Source organism: Schistocerca cancellata, chromosome 4 (genome assembly GCF_023864275.1).
Source record: "Schistocerca cancellata isolate TAMUIC-IGC-003103 chromosome 4, iqSchCanc2.1, whole genome shotgun sequence".
NCBI lineage: Eukaryota > Metazoa > Arthropoda > Insecta > Orthoptera > Acrididae > Schistocerca > Schistocerca cancellata.
Window position 1 is genome coordinate 17,241,286 of NC_064629.1, and position 23,274 is coordinate 17,264,559.

The window sequence follows — 23,274 nt, forward strand, 5'->3', positions numbered from 1 at the left end:
TCATTTAAAAAAAGAATCTGAAAAGCTGTTGTAAATCTTTCAGTAATATTATCCACGGTGAAAAATGGGTCCACAAACAGTCATGAACTACATCTGAATCGAGACAGCTATGTGTGTAAAGGTGAAAGGAGGAATTAAGGATAATTCTGACTGCCTCAACCTTAAAAGTCCTTTATAAAAAAATAACACAATGGTTACATATAAATATATGTTTCAACATAGTATCCTGCAACAGATACCGTAAATTTGAAAAAGATAAGTGAAAAAATAGTTATGAAAAAAGTTAATATTTATGTTTAGTTGTACAATTGGTCATGAAACTAACATAAAAAGAACTGGCTCTAGTCGAGCTTCTATGAATAACAAAACAAGTAGAAAAAAATATGTTGTGTATTTCATAAAACACAAGAAACATCCTATACCACTCAGTCACAGACACATGTGATTGTTTCTAAGATCCAGAAAATATTGGAATTTAAATTTCACTGCCTACCTGCAGCAAAGATCACTAGTAAAATATGTTACTAATAAACATCCAAGATTCTTGATTTAACTTCACATCCTAGCACAAAAAGATTTAAGTTGTAGTTAATTGTTTCCTTGCTTGTTTTACATATATCTCTCTTTGACACAGAGTGTCATTTCAGAAATTGTGTAAATTTAGCAGCTTATTTCAAGACACATACCACAGTCTTTGAAAATTATGGCAATTGCACACAAAAGGCCATGCTGTGTAATTAGTACTGCAATGAGAGAAGATGGAAACAATGGCCTCAGTTTCATTACTACTGTGCAAACAATTAAACAGGTCCTGGCTGAGAAATTAAACACACACTGTACATTAGCATGTTAGTCGTGTATCAGTCATTTGGACTGAAGAGACAGCTTACGTTGTGTTCAGTCACAACTACCAAAGAAGGTGAGAGCTTACTTAAGTATTCTTCCTATCAATAGTAATAATAATTTAAACTATTCTTCCTTTGGTCAAAATACTTTGGTATCTCAGAAGTCATCCATAATTATAAAACTTGAAATTAAGATCACTTGTAAAATGCAATTGCAAGACATGAAGAAAAGTTTTATTTTAGATAAGGCACAAATAAGTCCGTTCCTGAATTAATTGTGTCAGCATTCTCAAGTGCTAATCTTTTTCTGATAATTTGTACCAACAAATCTCCCATATTATTCTGCTAGATCTGTGCTATCATTTATTCATATGATTAATATAATGGACAATAATGTTACTGTAACATCTGTTCCACTTTTTAATCTCTCATGGATATATTAAATAGGTGAACTTTAAAGAACATACAAGCTTCACAACACAAAAGATAGTGGACAATACTGCAACATGGCACTACCACAAATAAAGCAGGTAATGACAACAAACTGTTAACAAGTCACTCTCTCTTGGCTGGAAATAATTTGTTGTAAGCACCAGATGTGGCCTGTAATTAACCATCAAACTATGGCGACTATGTCTGAAAGGCCTGTTAACAGTGCACTACCACACAAATTACAATCGTCTTAACATTGCCTTGCAAATCCTTGCAGTACTTATTCAGTCTTTGATGAGCAGAACTTAAAAATCAGAGCTTTAGATAAACAATTTTACTTGGTTCTTATTTTTACTTTTCTTTTCATTCTCCCTACCTTTTATCACTGTGGCCTCCCCTAAAAAATGTTTTCCTTTGAAGGTCCACTGATTTCTCATTTGCTCTGTCCTGAATCAAGACAACACGCATTCAGTTGTAGTATGAAACACACATCTTGTTCAATGATGCATCCTCCCTGTCAGTAGATCCACATCAAATCGACATTAGGTCTCCGTAACGTTCTTAAGCAAGCAGAACTACTCAATTCTACTAAAAACCAGCTAGTTATTTTGTAATGGACTGCTTATCAGAAATATGCACATTACTATTTCTTGTATTATGATAATGTTCAGTGTACATATACAATGAAAATGTAATTGTTATGATGAAATATGATTCCACTTCACAAAAATGGTCTAGTTTGGCACTTGTTAAGAGCCAAAATGAATACTAAAATATTGAGATGAACAGTGAATTTCCGATAAGAAAGGTTTCAAATAACTACCAAGGACAGATAAAATACTGGCACAAATACTGCATAAAATTCTGACTATATGAAAAAAAATAATTTCATTATTTTTGAAGAACTGTTCCCACTGGAAGGTAGCGCTGCAGCCTTCAATGCTTGTAAATCAGTCAAATAGCATTCAGTAAGCAGAAATTCAATTGCATTTTTTTATGTTACACAGCCATATACTGAACACTTTCCTTTCTGAAACAATTGTAGGAAGCTGTTCCCTCTCTAGACAAAAAAAAAGGGAACCCTGCCATCTGGCTCTGAAGACCATGCAATAGTCAACTGACTGCAATAACAATTAGTTACCACGTGATCTCCACTGCTAAGTACATCATATGGTTGGCTTCCACTCCCTTGTCACCAAAACACTGATGCCATAGCAAGACATTTATATTACACCAAGAAACTATCAGAACATGATCTGAGCACAACAAGGTATCATATTTTTGTTATATACACTCAAAATAATGCAAAATAAATTTCAAGATACTCGAGTGCAAAAATGTTGACTTACAATAGGTAGTCACACCAACACATTTCTAGTCATTAAAGGGTGGGATAAAAACACTAGGCACATTTTAAAAAAAGGTCTGGTAAAATTATGTATGACAGACACATCACAATATCTATATCCACTTTTGGTTGACTATATAGGAAAATTATGCAAACAAGATTAATCTTATGAACATTAATGAATTTGAGACTATAAAAGAGAGCAACATATGGCAATTTTTTGTCCTGTGGGGTATTTGCTACTTCACTGAAGATTAATACGTACCGTCCCAAAAATAAAAATTAATTTTCTAATTGAAAGTTATCTACAATGAATCATGAAAGATCTTCAACATGCCTCTCTCCATTCCTAATCACAAATATCATGCAATAAATTTCTCAAATGCTGCCACCAGTAAAATTTCCATTCAACTTAAAATATATATTTTCAAAAATTGAATTCATTCCAAGTGTCACATTCTTCTTCCTCCCTCCCTTGTTCCTCCTGCGCCGTTTACGGTCAAGAAGTTCTGAAGCTTTATTCAGATCAGAGGAAATCTTATTTTAACCATGGATTTTTGGGGATTTGATACTTAACTTGTACTGAGTAACTGAACGATGGACTTATTTCAGTGAAGAATAAATAATAAAACTCAATTTCGTCTTATATATGAAGCTATTCTGTCACTGACCTGCAGCAGTTTAAGACAACAGCTGGAGTCTAGAAATATGTCACTTGTATTCTAGAAATTAGGTGATGGACACAAAGGTTATGGTACTGTCATTCAATGGTTGCTAGTGCAAGCTATATAGTGAATTTTTGTCATGTATTAATTTGTCTAACCACATGATCTCTCCAAGTTTGTTCCCAGATATACCTTGTTTCATTCTAGACAAGCTTATTATCACTACACTACATTTCCTGAAACAACACAACTTTACACAAAGTTGTGCATTCATTAAAGTTTTTCCAGCTTTTGAAAGGTGAATACTAGGATGGGAGGTGTACAGTCCAAAATACATTATAAGCTTAAAAGTGTGACCATACCTAAAACAAAAGCATACTTCCTGAAAATTACTGAGTAAAATAAATTAAAACAGTAGCTGGTAGCAGTATTTGTGATCTTTATTGCGTAGCTCATACATCGTACAGTACCCCAATAGGATACTTCAGTGTCATGAGATTACTAATAAATAGTCTTTTCAATATGGGGAATGATTCTGGCAGTGAAAATTATCGCTCACAGAGAAATGGAACACTCAATTCACTTTTTCCTTCATAAATCGTCTTCCATACTATTTTAAATAAGTTCAACATGAAAAATATATTTTTATATCTAAAATACTTTGTAATTAATATAAATTACTTGCTTAAAACTAAATTATTTGTGGGAATATGTACATGTTACTCACTCCAAATTTCAGTCAGAGACAAACTGATTCAGTCAAACATTCCTCTGAAAGAGCATTGACATGAAATTTAATGCATTTGGAAATTTAATGCATTTGGAAACAACTTTCAGTTTTCAATACAGAATGTGTACTGTATTAGGACTGAATTCTATTGTTGAAACCCCATTTAACACATGCTGCACGGCTTCTGAAGGGATAAATTGCAGTGCCAGCTCTTTGTTCTTTTAAAACTCCAGTACAAGTTTCCTCATAGCCACTAACTGGCTGTGAATAGATCCATTTTACTTTACATAAATAATAGTGTGTGCAAAATCCAGTTTCACACAACTGCAGTGTGCTAACAGTATTCAACGCCATGTTATCTGTCTCTTAATGTTATATGAGATCCACCAATACAAGCAATAATATGTACACAGTGTGCAAATGGTGGTACACAGTACCAAATATATGTTTGCACTAGAAAAAGGGTAACATTAAATATGTGCAAACAATACGAAAACAGACAGTGACTATACTGTAACAGACCTATCATATCGGACAGGTATCAACACCAGTGACAAGTAATCACAACTTGCCATTCAAGACAGCTGTAGCATATGTCATAATACCCACAACCATACAGGATGCAGTTTTCATGCAAACATAGCACACCAGACACACAGGACGAGAGCTAATACTATTCACCCAACAGCGCTTGCGCCTTAACAGTTAATCTCCGCAAGCGTCCACGGGAACTCACGCCGGCGCCGGTGTGCACCCACTGCTATTTGGCAAAAAGAGCCCGTGCTCTAGGAGTCAGCTTACGAACTCGTCCTCTGCTACTGACACTAACAGCAGGTGTGTGATCTGAGCTCTCTGCACCACTGTCTTCAGCATAATGTGCAGAAGAGACGGCTCGCCGCCTCGGGCGTCGCACAGCTGGAGTTCGCAATGAGGGTCGCAAGTTCCGCACTCCGTCTGTACCCTCACTGCTTCCTCCATCACTTTTAGCAGCATCATTAAGATAACGCCGCTTGTGAGGTCGCGTCGATCTCCGGGGCTCGATGCGGTCATCACTGTCATCAGTTTCTTCTCGGTAGTGCTGGGAACGTCTGGACACTTTCCGTGCAGTCCTGATCGGTACACTAGCACTTTCACTGTCACTGTCACCACCTTGTCCACGATCACTCAACTGGTCCTGGTAGTGTACTCTCTGGCGCCCCCGGTTACGTGTACGTACTGATCTAACACTTGTTGTTGCAGCTACAACACGATAATCGTCATCAGAATCTGTAGGATGCATTCTCTTCTTCCCTCTTGTCTGAATTCTTGTTTTAGTAATACGGAGACTTGCAAGTTTCCTAGATGACTGGCTACTAGTGCTGCTACTACTTCTGTTAATGTTGTTATTTTTCCTATCATTTTTTGTTTTCTTCTTCTTACTACTAGCAGTACTTGTGCTAGCAGTGTTACTTTTATTAGTGCTGTCACTGCTGCTAGAGCTACTAGCAGTACTGTTGGTGCTGCCGTTACTGCTACTGCTGCTGTCATTTTTGCTGCTACTTCCACTGCTGCTGCTGCTGCTGCTACTGCTACTGCTACTGCTGCTGCTACTGCTGCCGCTGCCACCGCCGCCGCCGCCGCCGCCGCCGCCACCGCCACCACCGCCGCCTCCGCCAACACCAGTGCCACCACCTCCACCTCCGCCTCCGCCACCGCTACCACTACCGCTGCTACTATTGCTCTTGCTTCTGCTTCTGCTCTCACTATCTGATTCACTTCCAGTTTTAACATTCTGGAAATTTATTTTCAAACGTATTGCAGGATGAGATGAAGATTTACTGCGTATATGTCCATTTGTGACAGCCTCTCCACCTATAAGAAATCATCAGCTTTAAACTACTGCAACCATAACGCACTGTAATATTTAAGTAAAATGTCTATACACACAGCAACATAGAAAATAACAATTTTCTTTATGTTGATACCAAAGTAACTGACCTGAGAATGGCACTTCACAGCTAGTAATCAAATACTGAGGATTTAAGAGCAAATGGTAACCAGTGGGGGAAGGAGAAGTTGTAGAACAAACATGTGTGAGTGCAGGAAGAAGAGAAAGAGTAAGAGAGGGAGAGGGCATGGGGTGGGGAAAAGGGCGCGGGGGAGAGGGGACGGGTGCGGGGGGGGGCGAGAGGGGACGGGAGCGGGGGGCGGGGTGTGAGAAGAGGGGCGCGGGGGGGGAGAGAGAAGAGGGGCGCGGGGGGGGAGAGAGAAGAGGGGCGCGGGGGGGAGAGAGAAGAGGGGCGCGGGGGGGAGAGAGAAGAGGGGCGCGGGGGGGAGAGAGAAGAGGGGCGCGGGGGGGAGAGAGAAGAGGGGCGCGGGGGGGAGAGAGAAGAGGGGCGCGGGGGGGAGAGAGAAGAGGGGCGCGGGGGGGAGAGAGAAGAGGGGCGCGGGGGGGAGAGAGAAGAGGGGCGCGGGGGGGAGAGAGAAGAGGGGCGCGGGGGGGAGAGAGAAGAGGGGCGCGGGGGGGAGAGAGAAGAGGGTCGCGGGGGGGAGAGAGAAGAGGGGCGCGGGGGGAGAGAGAAGAGGGGCGCGGGGGGGAGAGAGAAGAGGGGCGCGGGGGGGAGAGAGAAGAGGGGCGCGGGGGGGAGAGAGAAGAGGGGCGCGGGGGGGAGAGAGAAGAGGGGCGCGGGGGGGAGAGAGAAGAGGGGCGCGGGGTGGAGAGAGAAGAGGGGCGCGGGGTGGAGAGAGAAGAGGGGCGCGGGGTGGAGAGAGAAGAGGGGCGCGGGGTGGAGAGAGAAGAGGGGCGCGGGGGGGAGAGAGAAGAGGGGCGCGGGGGGGAGAGAGAAGAGGGGCGCGGGGGGGAGAGAGAAGAGGGGCGCGGGGGGGAGAGAGAAGAGGGGCGCGGGGGGGGAGAGAGAAGAGGGGCGCGGGGGGGGGAGAGAGAAGAGGGGCGCGGGGGGGGGGAGAGAGAAGAGGGGCGCGGGGGGGAGAGAGAAGAGGGGTGCGGGGGGGGGGGAGAGAAGAGGGGCGCATGGGGTGGAGAGAAATAGTAGGGTGTGGGTGAGAGAACAGGCAAAGGACAGGGTGGTGTGATGAGAGGCAGATGGCAGGGAGAGTGGATGTGTGGCAGGGAGTGATAGTCAGGTGTGTGGGAGGGATGATGAGAGTGGGGGATGGAAGAGGACATGTGAGGGGCAAGGGAGAACTGAGGGCATGGGAGAGGAGAGGTGGTGTGATGGGGCAGAGGAGAGCAGCGCAGTTGGGGGGGGGGGGGGAGCATGTGTGATGCGAATGGTATTACTTAGTAACGAATAACTATAACATCCTGTCATGTTTAAGTGCCATTTATGTTAGAAGTAGAGCTGCGTCTTCAAAATTGAAATTATACAAGGGTGTTCAATAAGTAATGCAACACACTTTTTTTCTTGGCCAGTTTTGGTTGAAAAATGTGGAATTTTTGGTTGGACCAGCTCATCAGGTTTCATGAAGTTCCAAAAGGTGGCACCACTATACACAGTCTTCAAAATAGCATCTGTATAGGGGGTGATTTCCAAGATGAGAGCTGTCATTGAGGTTCTTCTGGTGGAAAACCAGAGCATTACAGGTATTCATAGGCACTTGCAGAATGTCTATGGATACCTGGCAGTGAACAAAAGTACAGTGAGTTGTTGGGTGAAACATCTGTCATTATTACACCAAAGTTGCACAAAACCTGTCCAATCTCCCGAATGCCTGCCAGGAGTACACCGCTGCGACTCCTGCAATGTTGGAACATTCAAACACTTTCATCTGAGGCAATCAATAGATCACAGTTGAACACCTTGCTGCACAACTGGACGCCTCTGTTAGTAGTGCCAACACACTTGTCCACCAATTGGGGTGCTCTAAGGGGTGTGCCCACTGGGTTTTCAGCCACCTAATGGAAGACAATAACGAGCACTGCACTGTTCTTCCTCATCCACCCACAGATCTTGCACCTTCCAGTTTCCATCTGTTTGGCCGAATGAAGGATGCACTCAGTGGGAAGCAGTGGATGGATGATAGGGAGGTTACTGATGCAGCAAGACATTGGTTCCAACATTGGCCAGTAGAGTGGTACCATGCGAGCATACAGGCCCTCCCAGTACAGTGGTGTATGGCAGTCGCATTAAGTGGAGATAATGTTGAAAAATACGGTTTTGTAGCCAAAGGAGTGAGGAATAGTATGGTTTATTGCAATCCTGAATAAAACTAAACTGCTTTCACAAAAAAAGTGTTGCATTACTTATTTAATGCCCCTTGTATCTATATGAAACATTACATGAACAGTCTCTTCTCAGGAATAGAAATGACATTATATGCATGGCTTGAACTAAGCTTTCCTGTTGCTACCATACAAGTTCAATTAATATACCTTGAGGCTTTTTATGGGCAGCTGCTTTTCTTGTTATTGGCTTTTTAACTTTTTCTTCCACTTCACTCCCTGTATCACTATCTTCACTGTCATTGTTTAGCTCCCTTGAGGTGCCTAAAACATTTAGAATATATACAGAAGCAGTTCACATAAAGTGATGGAACAACTTTTTATAGTACTGTAAGAACTGAATTAAATATTCTCACTAAAATGACTTAGTAATTACATGCATAATATTTATGTAATCAGTCATAATTGATCAGAAGGGCAATAAACTGGTCTAACTGTACACTGGGAAATAATACCCTGCAAGAGAAGTCTTCATCCAGAATTTTCTTTTAGCTGGTTATGTTATAGCACTCTATGTCTAATGTAACACTACAATCTATGAATGTTCAAAATACAAATTTTCAGTATTGTTCCATAAAACTGACAAAATGTGTAATTAGATTATAACAGGAAGGTCAGCTGATATCATTCTCACAAATAGTCAAACATGACTCTACAAACTGTATAAAAATTATTTTTCTTCCTAACCATTTTGGCGTCATCTAAATGAATAACAGAGGGCAGAGGACAGAAAAGGGAGGGGGGGGGGGGGTGAGAAGTTGGATAGCAGCAGCTTTAACACTGCACAAAGAAGCCCAATGGAGCATAACAGACTAAAATTTACATGGCTGCAACAACAGTGAACAGATCATGAGCAGCAACCTCTATATTGAAAGTAATGTTTGGATTCCATTTCAGTTATGAATTTGTGAATTGGGCCACACCCCTCAGCTACAATGCAACTAAAGAACTAGATGTGCATCTGGATGTTCTGTGAGAATCATAAAATTGTTGACAGCAATAGATATCAAATATCTGACTTAATGCTTTACGTCCACAGAGATCATTTTAAAAATCAGTTTTCTTTAGAATGATCGAAGTACGTCAAATGCTCCTACTAGTGCCTGTATTCAAGTAATGCAGTACTGTGCAATGTATTATGTTTGCAACTACTTCAAAACATCTGTCAGCAGTCCTGCACCAGACCACAGATAAAATGGTGTATGCCGATTTAACATTGCCATAATCAGCCAAGGGCCCAAGCAGGACTGCTGCCCTTTTTCTACATCTACGTGATTACTCTGCTAATCACAATAAAGTGCCTGGCAGAGGGTTCAATGAACCACCTTCAAGCTGTCTCTCTAACGTTCCACTCTCTAACAGGGAGAGGGAAAAACGAACACTTAAATTTTTCTGTGCGAGCCCTGATTTCTTTTATTTTGTCATGATGATCATTTCTCCCTATGTAGGTGGGTGCCAACAGAATGTTTTCAGAATCGGAGGGGTAAACTGGTGATTGAAATTTCATGAGAAGATTCTGTCGCAACGAAAAATGCCTTTGTTTTAATGATTGCCACTCCCATTCATGTATCATGTCTGTGGTACTATCTTCTCTATTTCAAGATAATACAAAATGAACTGCCCTTCTTTGAACTTTTTGATGTCATCCATCAGTCCCACCTGATGCGGATCCCACGCCACACAGCAATAATCCAGAATAGGGTGGACAAGGATGGTGTAAAGAGGACAAGGATGGTGTAAAGAGTCTCCTAAGTATTTAATTGAATATACAGCCTTCAGATTTGTGTGACTTATTGCATAAATTGAAATTTAGTGGATGTCTCTTAGTACTTATGTGAATAACTTCACACTTTTCTTTGTCCAGGGTCAATTGCCACTTTTCGCACCATACAAATATCTTATGCAAGTCATTTTGCAATTGGTTTTGGTCATCTAATGACTTTACAAGATGGTAAATGACAGCATCGTCTGCAAACAATCTAAGAAAGCTACTCAGATTGTCCCCTATGTCATTAATATAGATCAGGTACAATAGAGGGTCTATAACACTTCCTTGGGGAATGCTGGATATTACTTCTGTTTTACTTGATGACTTTCCATCTATTACTATGAACTGTGACCTTTCTGACAGGAAATCACAAATCCAGTCACACAACTGAGGCAATATTCCATAGGCACGCAGTTTGGTTAGAAGATGCTTGTGAGGAATGGAGTCTAAAGCTTTTTTTTCCATATATGAAACAGTGTACGGGTATTCCAAATATTGTTGTAAGTCAGATAGAAAATTGCTGTGACATGTGAATGGGAAGATCAATGTTTGGTGCAAAAACTGGCAAAATGACTCAACATGTCACGCATGTAACCAGATGGAAATATGAAATATTGTTTGATTAGAACACTGTGAAGACATTACTGGACTGTCAAAACTATCAAATGTTAGGTTATCTATTGGGAGAGATTTAATGGTGAAAAAAATCACATAAATATAGCTGTAGGGAAGACAGATGGCACACTGACATTAACTGGAATAATAATAAATAAATCCACAATGGATGTTTTAATAACTGAAAACTCTGAATCTTTTCCATCATGACTCTGATGAATATTCCACCAAGAACTGTTTATGCTCAATTCTTGGTCTAACTTGTTATTTCCTTGTTACACAATTTAATAAATGTTGTTGCCCAAAGTGAGGGTCACAACAGGTGAACATTTGTCCAGGTAATCAATGGGTACCTTCCAGTAGTCTGAAATATTAATACGTTGAAATAAAATGGGGAAGGGGGTGAGGGAGAGGTATCTCTCTACTTATATCCAAGTGTCGTAACAATCTTCTTCTCATGCATCATTTTATAAAGGGATAGGAAAGGAGAGAAATGCTACTAAACATTATACACCCTACTTTTTTTACAAACAGAAACATGTGTTTATTGTTGCAATTCATTATTTTCTCTTCTTTTTTATAAGACAAATATTTATATACTTGTTGCAGATAATGGCCATAACTTACTACATACCCTCTTTCACACATGCCGCAGTGACTTTTGGAGTACTGACACATAGATGTAGATGTGAATTACATCATTGAACAGAATTTGTTGTAATATTAGTTACTGTGGTTTTTCAAATTTTATGAACACTCATTTTTCAATAGCAAAAGTCAATTGTCCTCTACATTAATTTAAAAACTGTCACAACAATTTTTATATATGGAAAAGGTTTTTAAACAACTGGCTTTATTAAAAAGTACAAATGAGTGTCTACCTGTAGCGTACAACTGGTACAATATCATTTAAGGAATCACAGGTTCTCAGTGTACTATATGGTTAAGAAACTACTGAATACTTACCAGCCCCATTCACAGCTTTCAAACAGTTTGTCGCTCTACGTGTTGTCACACCTGTAACAGGTATGAGTGGTTTTATTTCCAAAGTTTCTCTTTTCTCTGACAATTCACGCCGTCTTGCTGACTTCCAGTTTAATATTATTCTTTCCATACGATCTTCAAACATTGCTGATAAACGAACAGTCATGCAGTATATCTGAAAATATGAAATGATGTAGTTCAACTAAATGAAAGCGTATTCCAACAGAAGTATGAAACTGTATTATAAGGGAGAAAATCGCAACAGTTCCAGACAACTACAAAATCAGATGGAAAACAAGAGAGGAGCACGTACCTAAAAAATGTAAATAACAAACAGTACAGGTGCTGAGTCATCCAAACACATGTAAACAAGACTGAGAACTTGGTTAGGTTTTGGACAAATCCTATGCATAGGATAGGAATGTGAGAGGACAGACAGCAAATGCACATGACAGTAATGTGACACTGGCACCAGTCAGCTCAATCTGGCAGCAAGAAAGGGGAATTGTGCACAGTGCCCGATGATCTGTAAGAATGGATTGGGAGGGACACACTGATTAGAGGAGGGTTACATTACAGGGAAGAAGGTGTGTATGCAGGATGAGTGAAGTTGGGGTCCTGGGGCAGTGGTGAAGGTGGGTGTGGGAGGGAGGCTAGCAGAGATTGAGACACGGGATCAAAAGATGTGTTACAAGAACAATTCCATCTACATTATTCAGAGAAGTTAGTATTTGGGGGGGGGGGGGGGGAGAAAGGATTGACATAGCAGAGGTTGTGAAGCCGCTACTGAAACAGAGCATGTTGGGCTTGGCAGCATGTTCTGTCACTGCTCTCAGCCACTGAAACACTCCAATCCTTATGGTGACAAGAGCACTTACTCTCCAGTACAACAGCTATCCCTAATTTAATTGCTCATGTGCTCATGGCTCGTGTACCAATTTGTCATATCTGTGTCATGGTTCGTGCTCTGTGTACGGGGATGTCAGATCACGTGACCAGAATCGCAGGGTAGGCAGGATAGAAATCACTTTCCGACTTGTTCGACACCTTTTCTGGTTTCGTTACAAAGGAATTTGACCTAGATACGTGTCAACTGAAAGAATCGATTACCATATACTGCCGTCACATGACACAAAGTAGGACCAGTGTAAAACTGAAAAAAATCAGAAACTCATTTGGACATATATGCGATTTCAGGCTTTCTCATTGTATTTCAGCTATGAAATCTTCACACTTTATCAGCCGAGTGGCGTCATCTTCTAGTCGCAATGTTTCAATGGATTGTGTATCCATAATCTTCGCCTGAAGATGATGGATCTGCAATCCATTGAAACGTTGTGACTAGAAGACGACGTCATTCGGACACGTTAAGAATTACATAAAAATGGATTTTAATTTGCAGAATGTTTTATGTTTATTCATTAAAAGTAGACATTTTCTTAAAGTGTGATCCATTAAAAGCGGGGAAGAATAACATTGTTCTTATGGGAGTTTCTCCCGGACCAACGGAAACAACCATTAAAATGGGATTTCCTTAAAAAGTGAGTTTGTTAAATTGAGGTGTTGCTGTAGTTGACTTGGTGCCTTCTGAACATCAATGTATTTTCAGTTTTTTTACACTTTTTAACGTTTTTAAACTGTCTCTGAAAACATCTTTGGCTACCTTTGTAACGCCACTGGCATCGCAGTCCTGTGTCGACAACTGTGATCACCACATGATGACATAACAATCATAGTCACATTCCAAGATTTGAATTTTCAAATGAAATTAAAATATTGCATTGCTAAATGAAAATGAGACATTGTTATCCCCTAGATTTATGAACCCACTGAGATTGTAGAGTTCATCTGTGGTGAATTCTGTCAGGGAGGGAGAACAAGATGTACAAGTTGCCCCTAGACCCTGAATGCAAGTAATTTATATTATTTAAATTTTACAAAGCGTGCACATATTTTGTCTGTCACCTTGCAGCTGATGCAACAAAAATCGATTGGTTCACACCAGAAAAGGCCGTAATGTCGTCAACAAAGCTGCCTCGCTGATCGAATCACGTCGCGAGATCACCTGACTTTTAAGACTGAGGGCACTCAAAACCACAGCTGAAAAACATCTCTCACTCATGTTCTGAGCTGCAGCCTACAGCAGACAGTTCCTTCACCTCTGAATTTTCCCTTCTCCTTTGGGATGGGTCTAGGACCACTGGAGTTGTCATCTCTCATCCTCTGGCAATCCTCGCCAGGTAAACCCTATGAGTAAATAAACTGATACGGTTTCTTTTTCTAAACCTGAGTACCATATATTAATTACAAGCCCACACCACTTTTCAATCCTGATTACACCTCTGAGGGGTGTTCAGTCCTTCTGCCTCCCCCTCTAATTTTACCCTCATCTTTTGCACATTTCCTGTTTTTGTCTTCTTCTTACCTCCAGAAGTAGTTTTGCGCATTTATTTGTAATTCTTCTTCATTTTTATAATAAACACATGGCAAAATGATAAACTTTGTATGAGAATACGGTTGACTTCACATTACAGTGTATGTGCACCAATAACTGATAAATCAGGGCAGATTACAGATTGGGGCAACATGAACACACTTTGTCTACGATAGAACCACATGTGATAAAAGTAATACAGTGTTTGTGCAAGCCTTAGGATTGAGGGAAACTTTATTGTAATTGTGAGTTATTTTGCATCAGATCATTCACAGATTCCATTCTATATTACATAAGGCACATATTATAACTGTGTGAAGAACATAACTATTAATAATAAATTCATGTACTATATATGAGAATATATGGTTGTTCATGTTTCTGCTAAAGCAAGTTGGTGATTTGGTAGAAATTCATACCTACCCTTGATTTATTATTAGTGTTGTAATTCTTGGAGTTAGAGAAAATGAGTCTCACATCTTTGGCAAATTCAAGAGGACTTTGGTAGTTTCCACCCAAAAGATCCTCTTTCACAGTTCTTAGATCCATAGGTGTATCAATAACTTGATAATAATCTGGATGCTCCAAAGCATCCACAGGTTCCCTAAACACAGAAAACAATAAAATCAGTAATGAATGCAAGCAACCTGTCAGCAGGAAACAAACTAATGCAAGTTAGTTGCCTGGTTTAAAAGACTGTCATGAACAGTCCTGCATTCATGAGAGAACTAATTGTGGAGTATGAAATACTGTAGTTGCTTTTCTAAGTCTTTTTTTTTTTTAAATTAACAATCTGAGTCTGATATAAATGTGTATTTGTATGTTTAGTATAGTGATATTAGTAACAAATATGTGACACACAATTGCTCTCTTTTATAATAATTATATCTCAACTGTGTCGGCCTGATAAGTGAAGTAATTTTAAATGTAACTTCCAAAGGCCACAAATTACAATCACATCTGTAGCTTGTAATGAGTTTTTGTTTTTACTCATATACAGTGACATCATACAACTGTCCACACTTGGACACTGAAGTGGTTTCATCCGGTAAGTGTCAATATCTCTCAGGCCTGATGCTGCAGAATACTGTAGATATTACAGCAATACAGGAGACCCACACCAAAGGAAGGACAATACAAATAATTACAGAAATATGAATATGTTCTGATTGGGCCGTAAATGATTAACAATATGGCATTGCAACATGTCAGGTTCCATCTTAATGATTGCAAAATAACTTATCAAGACAGGACAGCAAATGTTTTATTTTGACTGTAGAGACTGGCCACACCACTGCTGGAAATATTTACAAACCTCTGCAACTCAGCTGGCCAAACCTCTAAGATCCTTTAGTTGCCCAGTTGTGTATATTGGTGATTTTAACATCCATATAAGAAAGCAGAAGCAATGATTCTTACTACTGACTGGTGTCACTACTCAGCACGATGTGTAAGATAATGGAAAGGCTTATTCTGAGTTGCTTTCAAGAGGTCAATGATCAACTCATTCCCATCAAACAAGTGGCTTTAGAAAACATCAGAGCTCTTGTGACCAGGTGTTAACATTGATAACTCTAATAGAAGCTGGATTTCATTGAGCTCTCAGATTGGTGGCAGTTGTTATGGATCTTACAGCAATTTAAGACATTATGTGGAGGGAATCAACAATGTCTAAGTTTATTGAAATCCTCCCAACATTGGTGTTTCCAATGTACAGCATGTTCTCTGACAGGAACTTTCAGGTATTCCTGAATGGACAAGCTAGCAGATGGAGGACTCTTAAATAATGGCCTACTTGAGGGATAACTTCTGGCCCCCATTCAGTTTAACCTGTATATCCATGGCATGCCAGACACAGACTCTATGAAAATCTAGTATGCAGACACCTAGCATTGGAATTCCACAATCAAGATCTTACACACTATGAGAATATGCTGACAAGTGCTCTGACGAAATTGAGTGATTACTTCTATAAATAAAGCTGAGATTACTGCATTCCATCAAACAACAAAGAAGCCCCAAGAACGCTAGATGAGATTTCCGACAGAACTGAAATACCACATAACTACAGTCCAATATATCTAATAATCACTCTGCATCAGTCCTTGACATTCAAACAACAGTGCATCAAGTTTTTGTATGTCCATCCTTTTGACTGGAAGTCTGGGAGAACACAGCCATTCACTATTTTAAGAAAATGAAATGCCTATAGCCGTCCTTATAATCTTACTTATTGTGTAGTTAGCAGTTTTGGTGTTTCAATGTGCCACATTTAGGCCTTAGCTGATGCTGATGGAGTTATCATGATCCATATATACGATGCATCAGTGGCACATATAACTGCTCGATGCAGACTATCAGTAACTGTGATATCTCACAAACCATCAATTGTCAACTGACTGGAGAAAAAGTGGGGTGTCTGTTCATCCGCTGAGTGTGATTTCAGTGTGGAGGGGTGAGGTGAGCAAACAACAGCACAGTGTAGTTCTTTGTCCAAGCAGGCAATCAATATTGTGTTTCTTTCTCAAAAACTGTTATTTCAATTAGTGGGAACTAAAATCAAAAATTGAAACAAGACAATGACTTGCAGTTCAATAAAGCTTGAAGTGAGAAATGTGAACATTGTGGCAAACAATAGTAATAAGTAATTTTTTTACTGAGGTTAAGGATTTGTATTTTTTATCACAACTATGATTTTATTCAACTAGCAATATTACATTACATCCGCAACCTGCCTCAGCTTTGTATGGATAGTATCTGAGGCAGGATGACTTGTCTGCTATAGCTGTAATAAATTAAATACGCACACCTTCCTCATGAATCAGTCTATCTATTAGTGAACAATGTATCAAAATCCCTCCAGTAGTTCTTGTGTGAGTATAATTGAAGTCTTTATTCAAAAGTAATCACCAGAGGTCAGAGCAAAACTATCCCACTGTTTCACAAGTCGAAATATTCCCTGTTTCCAGAATTACTGTGTCTGTGACATACGTGGAAGTTACAGGATGACATGTCCAGGTTGTAGGGTAAATGCTCGAGCTGCTCCCAGTTTAAATTCGCCATTATATTTTGTGTGACCTTGAAGACGGGTGGACACACATTATTGTGGAGCAGAATCACTCCCTCTATGAGCGGCCCAGGCCGTTTGCTCTTGACAGACTTGCATAGGCTACAGAGTGTCTCATAACGCATGTCAGTGTTAATGTTTGTCCATGCTCGAGGAATTTGACGACTGTCAGACCTCTTGATGTCAAATAAAGATGGTGATCCTGCTTAGGGCATAGCTTTGGATTTTTTGGGGGAGGTGGTGATGCATGCTTCATCCCCTAAATGTCTCACTATGTTATCCCATTGGTTGTTACAATGTTCCATACTTTTTCATCTCAATACTCCTTATATATGAAGCACTCCGTCTTCAGGCCACAAGTGGTCCATCGGGACCATCCGACCGCTGTATCATCCTCAGCTGAGGATGCGGATAGGAGGGGCTTATGGTCAGCACACCGCTCTCCCGGTCATTATGATGGTTTTCTGTGACCGGAGCCACTACTATTCGGTTGAGTAGCTCCTCAGTTGGCATCAAGAGTCTGAGTGCACCCCGAAAAATGGAAACAGTGCATGGCGGCTCGGACGGTCACCCATCCAAGTGCCGGCCGTGCCCGACAGCGTTTAACTTCAGTGATCGGATGGGAACTGGTGTATTCACTGCGGCAAGGCCGTTACCATACTCCTTATATTTACAATGACAAATAACTCAGCTATTTTTTGATGTCTGTACCCAGTTTCTCTATAGAGCGTAAGTTTGAAAATTCCCTTTTCACACACTTCTTGCCATTTGGGTGTACTGCTATTTGTGCACAACCAATGTGTTTTGGTTTCAGAGTGAAAGTGTCACCTCTCCAGTGGGCCATGATGTGTAAATCTGTTTTTGCAGAGTGAAGACTTTATAGTAGGTGCTGGAGCCCCTCTAAGTCAAATTGCACAATTTAACTTGGATGTAAGTCACAAAATGGGGCTATGTTATGCTTTTATATTAAATGTCATCTATTTGGACAAAATTTCACTTGTAGAATACATTACATGTCACACAACATGATCAAGAGAACCTTTTTTGTGGCTCATGGGACCGAGTTTTTTCCATAGTGGGTAAGAGAACATGGAAGTCTGCTTTGATTAAGACATGCAATGATGTACTTTGGATTCATCATCAATCACTACCCACTACAAGAAGTCATGGAGGGCTACTGTAAATCACAACATGCCTCCATCCTCTGGCCCTTGTGGCTGTATGTCAGGTTCTTTGGCACCCAAGAGGTAGTTAACCATGCATTGTATCATATAACAATGTAATTTCCCTGTAAATGTTTGAGGATAAACCTGGGATTATTCCTGAAACCTCAAAGTTTCTCTTATCATTTAGTATAGTTGTTGCACTTACTAGTCATCCAGAAGATACACCCCCATAATGAAATATACATACTTCCTGGAGATGTTGCTCTGGTCAATGCAACTTTCCTTGTATGACTGCACATTTACATGTATCTTTCGCATTGACTCACTCCTTTCACCTACATAAATTGAATTAAAACACTTTGTACCTCAGGTGAGGATGACCATACCCCACACACCATCTTTCCTCATTACCCCCTATAACCACCATGAGGCAAACACCTGTGCAGTTTATGACTTATGTCAATAAACTATATTTGCCACCATAATTGCAAAAAACTTAACAGCTACAATCAATTCTGACAGTTAAGTCATCTTCATATACCCTGCCTTCTGGTAGTTCAGGATTCGACTGAGGACATCATCATCTATAATCTTCCATAAGCTGAATGTGATGTTGCTGATCAATCTGCAAAAGATTGCAAAACATGAAATCTCCAGAAAGATCACGGGCTACACAATGGCATGCTATCTGAAGTTGATGTAAATGTCAAAACCAGTTGGGAGAAAAAGGAAGGAGCCTTCAAGAGAGCATTCTCAAAGCGGGAAATCAGACAATATGTCAGAATGCCAGTGTCCACAAGATAATGACCCATCTTTCCACCACTGGATTCGTCTTGAAGATTAAGCAGAACCAAATTAGGCACTTCTCAGAGCCAACTCTGACAACTGCAGGCTGAAACATTGAGGGAATTACAAGAAACAAGTGAGACATCTTATTAACACTGCCAAACAGATAAATGGGTCATATTATGCATTCATTCAAGAAACTCACAGAGGTGGAGAAGGAAAAAAAGCTGAAATATAAGGAATGTGACTAGCTCTGGAAGCACCACAGCTCCAAATATGGCAGTGCCGTATTCACTAGACTAGACATGATCTTGACCTATGTCAATAAAACCACAAATAATGGCATTGAAATATTAACGATCAGAAGTGGAAGCTTCAGTCACATCCATGTAAAACAACCCCTCAGCAAGCAAAGTAAAAGCTCAATGTTTCCTGGAATAATACTACATTGGAACACACAGTTAAACCAGCCTATCTGGGAGTGACATTGGATAGCTCTCAGATATATAGAAAACACTGTGCAAAGATCCATCAGTAGGTGGCCTCCAGAAATAATATTGTGCAGAAACTTGTAAACAGAAAATGGGGAGCAATACCTACTTTCCTGAGAACCACCACACAAGCACTATGCTTCTCTACAGCTGATTATGCCTGCCCAGGATGGGTCAGATCAACCTATGTGAAGAAAGTCAGCCCAAGCCTTAATGAAACATATTGAACAACCATAGGGTGTATGAAGCCCACACACCAACCAAAGTTTACAGAGCTGGTGGTCTTGCGAGTCCCAGGTGAAAATTGATAGTGAGTGAACTGAAAAGAGGCTGTATCACACTATAAAAGGACAATCATGCACTGGGCTCAGAATAAGTATGATAGATGTTCCTGAAAAACATCTCACAAATTCAGAGAGAGGCTCAGACAAACCATTGACGATCGACATACTCTCCTTGGCACCTAGTGTAAGCCTGGGTGACTTAGACCCCATAAAAGGTTCTTAAACATGGCCACTGAAGAATCCATACCTGACTATCCACCAGCACAGGTAGTGCCTGGCAGCTTCACAACAAACTGGGAAACATTGGTGGACTCTGAACCACATAAGAACAGGGATGGCCCCAGTGAAACAAACATGAAAAAGTGGGGTCATGGTAACATGGATGACAACAAGTGTGATTGTAGTGCTGTGTAAGAAATAGAACACCTCCTGGCCTGTCCAAACTGTCCCTACTGATGCAACCTCAATGATAAGTGGGCCAGTACTGGGCTGAAAGGTTTCTGGACACGAAAAAGCAAAGAAAAGATTGAGACTTTGTTTATACGATACGGAGCCTGTAGGCTTACCAGAAGCTTGGAAAATGAATGAAGATTAAAGTTTAATGACCCACCACAAGTGCAGACATTAGAGATGGAGCAGTAGCTCATATTAGGAAATGATAGGATGGAAATTGGCTGTTCACTTTTCAAAGGAACCCTTGCAGAATTTGCCTGGAGTGAGTCAGGAAAACCACAGAAAATCTATTCTAGATAGCCAGACAGAGATTTGGACCATTGTCCTCCCGAGTGCAAGTCCATTGTGTTACACAATGCAAGATTTGGACCATTGTCCTCCCGAGTGCAAGTACATTGTGTTAAACAATGCACCTAAAGTTTGGAAATATAGAGCTCAAGTTATAAGCAACTAAAATTTCCCAGCCTAGTGGAGCTTCAATACTTGTAGTTTGAGGGCTCTACCTATGATGAGATTTTCTTTAGTTAAAACACAAGACTAAACAAGCACTCAAGCCTCAATGAGCTACCATTCACCAGAGATGATGTGGTCACAGGTCTGCTCACGTTACCCTTCATGTGAATAAAGGAAGGAAGATCAGTGTTTAACATCCTGCCAATAAAGAGGTCATCAGAGACTGAATACAGACTGTGATCAGGGAAGGAAATTGCATATTCCCTTTAAATGGAATGAACCTGGCACTTGCCTCAATCAATTTAGAGAAATCACGGAAAACTTAACTCTCAATGGCCTGATGGGAATTTGGACCACCATCCTCCATAATGTGAGTCCAGTGTCACACGACTGTACTACCTTGCTCGGCCTTGCATGTAAGTGACATTCTTAAGCTTCAGGAGTTTCAACAATGTTGATGGAAACTTAGGTATTTTAAGACACATTACAGTGGTTTCCGATCACCTCAAAATGACATCATATTCCAGAGATTGTTTCTGGTTGTAGTTGGGGCACAACCATGACCTGCATGAGTTAGTGTCATATGAACAATTTAACTGGAACATTGAGTGGAGATTGGAGGTGAAAACTGATAGTGAGTGAACTGAAAAGAGGCTGTATCACACTATAAAAGGACAATCATGCACTGGGCTCAGAATAAGTATGATAGAAACAGGTCATAAGGAATTTTGTGAATCTTACATTCAGCTTGGTGAAGAGTGGTCCTGAGTAACTTGTGGAGCTCTCGTATCAGGTAAATCATGAGGCACGATGTGTTGTGGGGTATGAAGTGAAAGCCTGATTGAGTGTTAAGTGTACCAGAGTAAGTCTGAGTGAACTGTGTTATTAATGGGAGAGATGTCTAAGGATATCTTCATACAGAAGCAGTAAGTGTAGAGCAACAAGCGAGAGTTAGGCCTAAGAGGTGTGTCCCAATTCCCAAATGTAACCACAATTTCCAAGTTCTCTTCCACGAGATAATTAGGAAGATACTGAGCAAAAATTATACATCAACTTTATATGTTTCTGATTGGAATAAATGCAGTATTATGCATAGGATATCTGAAATAGACAACATGAGCAATAAAATTATTCTACAAACTTACCCTTGGTAGAGTGATTTTCTACCAATTTATCTTCAAAATTTTATCCATTTTGTTACATAGGGAACTGAAGAAAGTTTAGGTCGTTACATGAACTGATAAACAGTACATGAATACAAACAGAAAAATCTGATTCACTGTATGAATATGCCAATTTGTTGAGATGGTCAGAATGATATCAGCACTGAAAATACTTGTACAGGAACTTAACCCTACTGTATGGGTAATAGAGAGGCTGGCTGTGCTAATTTAACAAGTGAATGTGGCTTCATAGAGGAAAGAAGTGGATGTGGTATGGTGACCAAAGTAAACTTTCATTCAATATCACTTCATGAAGTATTTAAGGCTTGATAAGTTGAACACACATTTACCTCTTGAGGGAAATTGATAGCTACATAGCGACTATGTTGGAGGAGGAGGAGGAGAAACGTCACAATGTTTGAATACAATGAAAATTCTGCACAACCTGGAAGACAGTTACCAATTTGTTTAGTTGGTATGAGACATTCAATTTGTACACACAGTACACATTACATGAATGACAATGTGCTTTAGGAGAAACAGTTGCTAGACCTAACATGAATCATAAATTGAGATCCAAAACATCTGATATGCCTGAATTTAAACCATGCAAACATTAACACAGGAAATGTGGGCTTTCTTAACAAATTTCATCAATGAAATCTTCGAGTTATCAGATGGTGCTGTCTTGTTGCAACATTTCAACGAGTCTCCTACACTATATCTTCAGGCGAAGTGTTAGGTTCATCCACTTCATTTTTTATAGCATCTGGCCCACAGACTCCTCTGCCAAGGGCATAACAGTGCATTTGTGTGCCTCCAAAAAAGATGTCATAGTCAGTGATGGTACAGCCTCCCAGCAAGGCGGAGGGAGATCCGGATGTCGAGTGCTCAAGCTTTCTGTCTATTCCCCTCAATGCCTCTGTTGCTTTCACGTTAGTGTATTCCTGATGTAATTTTGCTTACACCACATCCCATGTCGAGCTTAGTTGTAAAGTGATGTCCTGGTTGACAAGATAATCATGCACTCATATTTCCACTGTCTCTTTTGTGACTGAAATCCAGAAACCACTGGCACGGCACAGCACCTTTGTCTGTTCAAAAACAGACACATATCCTTCAGGTTTGTTTTAGTCAGGAACAGTGAGCTCCATGACTGTATTAATGAGATCCAGGATAGGAGGAATTGCAGCATCAGTCATAAATCGATCTGCAATAACCAAATTAAAGATCTACAACTGATACTGCTATTCCTCCTACTTTAAAACATATGCCCTTTATTGATTCTGTGCTCTGCCATTGCAGACTTGGTTTAACTTAAGTGAATACTCCTCATGTTCTGAACAGTCCTGCAAGATGTATCTCTGC

At 40.3% G+C, this 23,274-nt stretch overlaps 1 protein-coding gene and 1 pseudogene across 1 annotated transcript in view; both read right to left on the bottom strand.

Moving 5' to 3' along the window:
* Positions 1–271: 271 nt before the first annotated feature.
* The window catches only part of LOC126183565 (PH-interacting protein), a 273,245-nt gene continuing 250,242 nt past the window's right edge, over positions 272–23,274 (bottom strand). Inside the window, exons 25-28 of the mRNA XM_049925643.1 lie at positions 14,467–14,647; positions 11,592–11,784; positions 8,393–8,506; positions 272–5,871 (exon numbers count right to left, since the gene is read on the bottom strand). Of these exons, the coding sequence (XP_049781600.1) occupies positions 4,781–5,871; positions 8,393–8,506; positions 11,592–11,784; positions 14,467–14,647 (1,579 nt within the window). The 3' untranslated portion in view covers positions 272–4,780. The remainder of the gene's footprint in view (positions 5,872–8,392; positions 8,507–11,591; positions 11,785–14,466; positions 14,648–23,274) is intronic.
* LOC126185765 (5S ribosomal RNA) lies at positions 17,650–17,767 on the bottom strand (annotated as a pseudogene).